The 9540-nt window shown below is 42.4% G+C and overlaps 1 protein-coding gene across 3 annotated transcripts in view; it reads left to right on the plus strand.

The window, feature by feature from the left end:
- Positions 1-1002: 1002 nt before the first annotated feature.
- The window catches only part of tmem132a (transmembrane protein 132A), a 21784-nt gene continuing 13246 nt past the window's right edge, over positions 1003-9540 (plus strand). The window contains exons 1-6 of one of the 3 annotated variants that reach the window (XM_085164000.1): positions 1003-1337; positions 3934-4022; positions 7173-7399; positions 7484-7699; positions 7807-7994; positions 9182-9304. In XM_085164000.1, coding sequence (XP_085020126.1) covers positions 3947-4022; positions 7173-7399; positions 7484-7699; positions 7807-7994; positions 9182-9304 — 830 coding nt within the window. In that variant the 5' untranslated portion in view covers positions 1003-1337; positions 3934-3946. Of the gene's footprint in view, positions 1338-1368; positions 4023-7172; positions 7400-7483; positions 7700-7806; positions 7995-9181; positions 9305-9540 lie in introns of those variants that run through there. The other 2 variants (XM_085163999.1, XM_085164001.1) reach the window with 2 other exon arrangements.

Below are 9540 nucleotides of genomic sequence, written 5' to 3' on the forward strand. Positions count from 1 at the left end.
ATGCACACAAAGATACACACAAACACACACACACATGCACACACACACATGCACACACACGCATGCACACACACACAAACACAGACACACACACATGCACACACACACACATACACACACACACACACACACATGCACACAAAGATACACACAAACACACACACATCCACACACACACAGACACACATGCACACACACACAAACACAGACACAAACACACACACATGCACACACACATATGATGATGTATCATCAGCATAAAGAAAGGACGCTGTGGTTCTGTGGAGCAGTAACTGATTCATCTGTCGCATAACAAAACTAACCGAAACATCTGAGTACAAAACATATTTTACAATCACAAACCTGTTAAATTAAAATCACAAATGAATTACATATTTGGTCCATTTTATTAGAGCTCATAAAATGAATAAAACCAAAAATATAGCACACTTACTTGTCTTAATATCATTTTATGCTTTATGTACACAGTTACCTTTGGCCTGCTTTTGTGTCACAGCTTATCGTCTATTGAAAAATAGCTCAGAATTACAGTTACAGATATGGAGCTTAGTTATGTTTTTTTTTTCTAAATGAAAGGGCTAAATGAAATTTAGGTAACATTTTTTATTTATTGTGTTTACAAGTCTTTGCTTTTCAAAACAAGCTTCTCAGTGGCAGAGAATTTACTGCCAAAGCAAAATAACTTGATTTCCCATCCTGCTGAGCTTCTTTGAACCTCACATCCTCAGAGACTGAAACCTGCAGGTGCAGGAGTCACTGTTCAGGGATTTAAGTAAAAAAAAATTTTTTTAATAATGCCAATGAAAACTTCTAAGAACTATTTTATCACCATATTATTAAATCCACCATAGCCCATACCATTAACCCATAAGCAGCTACTGTAATGAGTGTCACATTTACTACTACCCAACAATCCACCATACTGTAGATGCACAGAATCACCAAGATGTCTGAGAAAACAAAAAGTGACAGATGCACAAAAAGGGGTGAGGGGAGGAGAGTAGGAAGATAACCCTATAAGAAACAATGAGCTCATAAAGAACTGCATGGGGGGAGGAGCGCGGAGGAGATTACTTACTATATTAAATGACAAAATCTGTATTGGATGCAGAGAGGGAGGGACGCATGAGAGCGAGTAAGAGGGGCTTAAAGCAGCAGCATACCACTAAAGATAACCAAGAAAGACAAAAAGGAGAATATTATTGTTCATCTTGCTTTAAATCATTTTTGTTCTTTTACTGGAATCAGTGACGTCAACAAGTTTTAAAATGCCTCAAAAAAAAGTTGGAATCTGGAGCTGAAATAGACAAATGCAGGTGAGTGTTTTATATCTGTGTGTATGTGTGTGTGTGTGTGTGTGTGTGTGTGTGTGTGTGTGTGTGTGTGTGTGTACACTCTCTGTGTAAATGTTTTAACAGAATAAATAATGAATCATCACATCTCTGCTTGTAGAGTAGGTTCAGTTGTTTGTCTCACAGAGTAACCAGTTGTGTGTTTGCTCTGGATAACTTTAGCGTGTTTCATCCGTGTGAGCCATGTCCAGACATCCTGACACTGACCAATGAGAACGTTTCCTGACACACACAGATATATTTAGCTGTACCTTCTGTTGTTTGGGCTGTGATCCTGTGCTGGCACGTGCCAGCTGAGCTATGACAGTGTGTAGGCTTTTCTCCTTTCTCTGTTTTGGCCATTTTGTAGCTTGTTAAAAATAAGTTCGAGTTGCCAGAAGTGCAAATCCTGTCGCCAGGAAACATAATGTTTGTTGTTTACAGCTGTTTGTGTGATCTTAAAAACACCTGTAGCATTACAGGGTTACTCACAGGATTCAAATGCTCTTCAGACTCAGAGGACGATGATGTCTATCACAGCGGTCATTACATTAAATAGTCATAATTGTAGATAATGTATATAAAGCTTATGCATAAAAAGGAAGACCTGTGATCGCTCCTTGGCCTTTACATTACATTATGAAGCAACTGTGTTCGTGACCTGGTGCTTCTAAATCAAATATAACTGAACTGTCTGCTTTCCTGAGTGTTTAGTTGCTAGTCTATTCTCAACCGCTCGCAGCAGATGGCCCCGCCCCTCACTGAGCCTGGTTTCTTCCTGTCTTTGCTCACAGGGACTCATATGATTGTTTTCTCCAGATGTATTATTGTAGGGTCTGCCTTACAACATAAAGCGCTTTGAGGTGACTGTTGTTGTGATTTGAAGCTGTAAAAATAAAATTTAATTGAATTTAAAGTTTACATCACTTCCACTTTCCCGCACTGTCAAACGTTCTTTCTCCAGCGCTGTCATTTTCTTTTACACCTTCATTGAGCCAATCAGCATGCAGCCTTCCTCCTCCCCATCTCCCCTCAACCTGCTCACTCAGAGCACCATCCAACCACCATCATTATGTAGACTCCACAGGGGTCCTGTCCTAATTTATGTTAATGCTGCAATTCTGTTCTGCTATCATGGATCAGCACATCAAATCTTTCATTAAGCGTGTGTTAAGGTTTATTCTTTAAGGGTAAGTCACATGTGAAACGGTATTCATGAGCACAATCACCGTACATATGCAGGACCAGAGGAGTCATGTGCATCAAAATAAAGAGTTTTGTGCTTCACTAATGAGTTGTGCAGTCAAATATGCAATAATTTAACTAATTTACAAATTCATTTTAAAATTATTTTATTTAGAAATTATTTATTATTTTATCATTTAATGTAAAATATAAACATTTATTATAGATCAGAATTTCAAAATGAATTGTTAGTCTGTTAATAAATGAATAATACAAAAGGATTTTACCATTTGCCATATGCGGCAGCAAACTTCCTACCTTCTACCACTGGGATGCCGGCTTCTCCGCATCTAGCCCTCATATGCTAAGCAGCAGACATTCCTTTCGGCACTAAGGTGCCAGGTACTCTGTGTTTATGTGTCTATCCCTCATTTCCAGAAATTAACTTTTATAGCACTGGATTGGCAGCTTCTGCCATCAATCATTTACACCCTATTGATCAGTTAACATGAACTGTGAGGCTGCTACAGGGTTAGAAAACTGACTTCACTGTAAAAACAATAGAAAAATATTGTTTTGTTTCATTTCAGACATATAAGTGCAGTTTTTGTCAAAACTAAATATTTTTTATCCCAAAGCAGGAGGATATCCACCTTCACCTTCCTAATATGGGTGTACTGTAGTTCTGTTACTATGACAGTTCATTAAGGCTTAATTATGCCTGCCTAATAAACACAGAGAGCTGAGGAAATACACCTGAAGACAATTCATCCTACAGTGTGAGCAGGTAGATAAATCCTAGGATGAGTTTTGGGCTAGAAGGCTGTAACTGTAGCAGAGGTCAAACCTGAGTAGGATCCTGTCCCATTTTCTCTCTCAGTGAGAGACGCAAAGGAAACAAGAGGCCTGGGAACTGTGGACGAGCCTCACCTGAAACAAAAGAACAGGCGTGGTTTATATTAATGGTCACCAAGAAGAAGTTAACCGGCCTTTGCCTTGAAGTTCCACGACAGTGAAAAACTTTACTTTCAGCACGAGATAGTAAAAGACTGAATAATTGTATGTACATATTTGATATGACATATGATATTTGCATAACTAATGTATCACAGTTATGCAGACAGAAAAAATCTGTATAATCATTCCACCCTGGAGAACGAACAGCTTGAGAAATCATTAAAAGGCCTATCAAAGCCACTATATTCATACCTGTGTGTATGTAATCCTGTGACTGTCAGTTGAGACAACATGGTGATAACATAACCTTCTTCATGAAGTGGGCTTGATTGTACGAGTGGTGGAAGCCCGTCCACTCACCCTGTGGGACGAGCCGATTATCTGCCAGCTGAGTATGCATGAGGTTTGAAAGTTTCACATTGGCTTCACTGTGCTGCAGGAGACCTGCAGTGATGGAAGGTGTCAGCTGTGTCACTGTGTGGTGGGGGCGAACAGGAGAGCTGCTGCTGCTTTGGATTTCCATCACAGGTGAGTCATTATTGTGTATCACAGCTGCTCACCTGTTGTTATTGTTGTCATACTTTCATTCTCTCAGATCATTATCTATGTTCACCTTATACCAAAGATGTCCCCTGTGAGTGTTTAAGACGCCTAAATTACTGTGAAAATATTTAATAGCTGATATTATAGAAATAAACAGAAATCTTTGCACTTGTATGATTGTAGCTACATTTGTCAAGCAAAAGTCAACAAACTTCGGTTGACGCGGGTGCCTTGAATGAGGGGGGAGAGAGTCACAATAGTCTTATTATCTAAGGGAGAGTTTTGTTATTCCCGTCAGCTTTTTCCTTGAGCATCCAGCTGGCACCAGGGGCCCGCATCAGATGAAGATGGTAGTTGTTTTGTTGTTGTTGTTGTTGTTGTTTTGAACAAACTGCTTTCAATTTTACAGTTGGTCTAATGTCCATCACTGGTCACCAGGTCTCTCAATTCCTGTTCTTCTTCTCCAAGATCTTCTCCATATTGCATTCAAAAACACAGTCTGAGTACTCACAGCCCTGCCCATCGTCTATCATGTCGGCCAGCCTTGTGGGATTTTGAACAGCTGTAGCCGCTTCTTGTTCTTCGATAAGCCAGGTCCGAGCCGGCTCCAATCAGCCAGAACTCTGTTATCGTGATTCCGAATTGGTAGATGTCGTTCAATGTCCTCCATCGAGAGTGTCGCCAGACACACGACGCAACCGACCATCGAGTATCCGGCAGCAAACGTCTCCACAGGACAATCGGGCTCTCCCAAGCCCAGGAGTTGTCAGTTACATTAAGGGACCAGTTGATCAAATCCATAATTCTTCTTTACGTTTTTAGAGAACAAGTTTTGGAGACTGTCTGAGGGTTAGTGAGTAAGCAAGACTATACAAAGACATGAGAAGCCAAGCAGGAAAGATAAGGGAGAGGGAGAAAGTGCTTCCTCAAATGCTGTAAGACTGCTTCTTCCTTCTCTCACCCCAACCAGTTGCAGCAGATGGCCCCGCCCATCCCTGAGCCTGGTTCTGCCGGAGGTTTCTTCCTGTTAAAAGAGAGTTTTTCCTTCCTACTGTCACCAAAGTGCTTGCTCATAGGGGGTCATATGATTGTTGGGTTTTTCTCTGTATGTATTATTGTAGGGTCTACCTTACTGTCACTAGCTGGGATGGACTCAAGCGCAGATAAGGAAGCTAAAATTCAGTTCCTTTTATTGATACACAACACCAGGTGCGACTATAATTCAATTCAATTCAATTCAATTTTATTTATATAGCGCCAAATCACAACAAAAGTCACCTAAAGACGCTTCATAGATACAGAGAAAAACCCAACAATCATATGACCCCCTATGAGCAGCACTTTGGCGACAGTGGGAAGGAAAAACTCCCTTTTAACAGGAAGAAACCTCCGGCAGAACCAGGCTCAGGGAGGGGCGGGGCCATCTGCTGCGACCGATTGGTGTGAGAGAAGGAAAACAGGATAAAGACATGCTGTGGAAGAGAGACAGAGGTTAATAACAGATATGTTTCAATGCAGAGAGGTCTGTTAATACATAGTGAGCGAGAAAGGTGACTGGAAAGGAAAAACTCAATGCATCATGGGAATCCCCGGCAGCCTACATCTATTGCAGCATAACTAAGGGAGGATTCAGGGTCACCTGGTCCAGCCCTAACTATATGCTTTAGCAAAAAGGAAAGTTTTAAGCCTAATCTTAAAAGTAGAGATAGTGTCTGACTCCTGAATCCAAACTGGAAGCTGGTTCCACAGAAGAGGGGCCTGAAAACTGAAGGCTCTCCCTCCCATTCTACTTTTAAATACTCTAGGAACAACAAGTAGGCCTGCAGTGTGAGAGTGAAGTGCTCTAATAGGGTGATATGGTACTACAAGGTCATTAAGATAAGATGGGGCCTGATTATTTAAGACCTTGTATGTGAGGAGCAGGATTTTGAATTCAATTCTGGATTTAACAGGAAGCCAATGAAGGGAAGCCAAAACAGGAGAAATCTGCTCTCTCTTTCTAGTCCCTGTCAGGACTCTTGCTGCAGCATTTTGGATTCACTGAAGGCTTTTCTGGGAGTTTTTAGGACATCCTGATAGTAATGAATTACAGTAGTCCAGCCTGGAAGTAATAAATGCATGAACTATATACAGGTGAGAGGGCGAGGGGAATCCAGGGCACAGGGGAGTCCGGAAAAGGGGACTTCACACACGAGGGAATCTTCACACAGTTCCAGAAACACAGCACACCAGCAACTTAGCACATCCAGGGCTCCAAGGGAAAGAGATTCCTGTTCACAGGAAACAAGCGTTTAATCTAACGAAGCAACAACGCGAAAAGACAACTAGAAACTAGAACTCTGGAGCTTACTACCGAGGTTACTCAACAGTCCAGCGATGAGATGTTTCCAGCCACTGCCTTAAGTAGTGGACGCTGGTGAAGCGATGAGCCACAGGTGTGTGATTATTTACAGGTGCGAGGGCCAGGGGCGGGGAGCCCGCAATGAGCTCCGCCCAGGTGAGGCAAGCGTGAGAGAGAGGGAAAGGAAAACAAGAAACATATGTAGCCAACCTGGGTCAGCAGACACGGGGTCCATGACACTTACAATATAAAGCGCCTTGAGGTGACTGTTGTTGTGATTATGCACGATATAAATAAAAAGGAACTGAATTAAAAATGTGGATTCCATGGATGGTCTGTGAATGGCGTCAATATGGCAGCAATGTAATGGATGACGTTGGAGATAAAAGGAGAGAGACTGCTTTACTTTGATACATTTGAATTTATGTTCATTTTAGATTTGACAAGGCATGCGCTGACATTACCACACATGGACTGGCCATCATAGAGTCCAGAATTTAACCCCACTCAGAATCTGTGAGATGTAGACGACTTTATGCTCTGGACAGAGGCAAATGTAAAACAGCACAAGCTGTCACAGCGAATGCCTGCCATCAGCAAAGTCCAACTAATCAAGCACTCTGATACCACTGGGCTGTTGGTGTGTTAGGGTTCTTTGGACAATGTATGGGTTGATGCCCAAATATAACAGAAAGGAAGGCAGTTAATGCAAATCTCAGCAAGTCTGACATGTATGACCTTGTGATAGTAACATGTCCTTTACACCTGCCTCTTCTCTTCTTTTACTGACTCAGTCCCTCCATCCCTCCTGCAGCCCCCTCTTCCTCTCTCCCTGCCAGTCCAGATGTCCGTCACCCCCCCTTCTTGGCAGTTTCTCCCTCTGTCCCAAGCAGAGATGGGCCCTCTTTTCTCCAACTTTAGCCCTTTTGCCTTTTCTCAGAGTATGTTCGTGCTGCCTCCGACAGGTTGGGCTACCAAGCCCGGCCTCAGGGCTTCATTTGGCCCTCACTCTGTGACACAGGTAAGCAGCAGAGAAAAGATGATAAGAGATGGAGATGTAACTGAAAACCCCCACAGATTCATCTGTATTTCTTTTCATCCACAGCTTTTATCAGAGTCCGTCCTCCCTGCCTCTCCCCCTCTATCTGCCTCCCTTCTCTCAGAGAGCGTGGAAATAGAGCGGGATAAGGGAGGTCGGGAGAGGTTCAGGGTGAGGGTACTGTTTCACAAGCGAGGCAACATCAGTTCTGATCTGCGGACCTGCATCACTCTACTGGCTTTCAAGGAGACAGAGGAGCACAAGGCCTCCTGTATCACACAGGTGAAGAACAGATTTTGTAATGTTTTCTTTGTTTAGTGTCTCTCTTTCTTGGTCAGTCGTTTCACTCCGTTTTCCTTTTACGACTACACGACTGTCTTGTTTCCCAGCCGCCTCTAGGTTTGTGTGTGGTAACTCTGACACTGCCCAGTTCCTGGTACAGCAATCCACTTGTCAACCAGTCGCATCCATGGTACAGTAATACCCGCCATACACATCAATGGATGCAGAAGCGAAAATGGCAACGGAGCATACGCCGTCACGGCAACCACCAGCAAGCAACTGCGCAGTTTCTGAGGTGACGTGATTGCAAGACTAAAAAAGCACCAGCTGGAAATGAATTCATAGACTTACATTATTATTTATATGGTTTATAAAATCAGCTGTACTGGTGACTCAAAGCACTTTAGACTGTAAACTACATGAAGTTAAACTTTAATTGGTGATAATGAAGGCAGACATGGCACTGAGATGGATATGTTCATGTGAACAAGGTTTCTGTATCACAGATCTGATCGAGTACTTTGTCAGTGCATTTCTTATACTATGGTGTACTGCTACATTTAGCTTTTATTATCATTGCCGACTTTTTCACCTCAGGAAAGCTTAAAAACATTGTAATGTTTACATTTTTGTTTCGGTATTTTCATGAGCAATTTGAATATCAGTTAAAAAAAACCACACCGACCTGAAGAGACATGCACCTACTGTTATACTGCACTGGCTACATTAGTCTGATGTAGTCTAACGGCCATTAAACTAAACTATGACACATTTAATTGCAAACAGTATTTTCTCCATATTTTTAATAATTTGTTATAATTGGAGGAGGAAGTGATGATTTTGGCTGCCTGTCTGAGGGCCTGTTGGCTGAAAACCTGTCAGAGTCCTGACAGGCCAATGATTTTAGAGCACACTGATGCAGTGCGCTGCAGTCTGTTCCTGTATGAAGGCTGAGGGAGTGGAACCAGCAGGTGATGGAGAAGGTCATGATGCTTTCCAGGAAGGCGTAGTAAAAAGTCATCATGATGGCTGTGCCGACTCCAAAGCAGTTGAGTTATAAGGAGGTATAGCTGTTGGTGGCACCTCCTGAGAATCTCCTCTCTGTTGGCGGAGAATTTCAGGAGGTTGTCAAAGATGGTTCCCAGGTATTTGTACTCCTCAACTACCTCCACTGGCTTCCCATAGATGGTGGTGGTGCCTGAAGCAGCCAGATCCCTCTGCCTACTGGAGAAGGTCACCACCATGTCTTTGGTTTTGCTCACGTTCAGTTCAGTTATGCTAATGATTAAATCCCTCTAGTAAAGAGTAAACCTCACAGAGAGACGTTTGGCGTAAGAACATGAACATTTTGTGGAATAAGTGCATTTTTTTTAACAAAAGCTACGGTTGTGAGTTTTACCAAACAGATGTGTGCTGTGAGCTCTTGCTTGAAGTAGTTTTCTTTAAATGCCCAGTCCCAAAGTGTAGTCGTGTCTCTTTCAGATACCATCCAAATATAGATGGGGACATGGATGGTCCACAGGCCCGCAGAAACCAACGGGGTCCCATGAAAAACCAAATACAACTGTACTACTCAGTGGCGGACCTACAGATGACATCAGCAGGGTATGTTATAGTAGAATACTGTTATTTTGTAAAGTGCTTTTTACTACACACTCAAATATGTATGCAGTCTTATTCTATGTGCTGTCCAAGAACACCTGGAGCATGTGGACTGGAGGAGTCGGGGATCTAAATGCACAGCTTCTGATTGGTAGATGACCTTCGACTTAGTCTGCGTCACAGCCACTTGGACACATGATGAACTCATGATGAAGATTTTTAAAAAAGATTTTAATAAA

This window comes from Neolamprologus multifasciatus, chromosome 6 (assembly GCF_963576455.1).
Source record: "Neolamprologus multifasciatus chromosome 6, fNeoMul1.2, whole genome shotgun sequence".
Taxonomy (NCBI): domain Eukaryota; kingdom Metazoa; phylum Chordata; class Actinopteri; order Cichliformes; family Cichlidae; genus Neolamprologus; species Neolamprologus multifasciatus.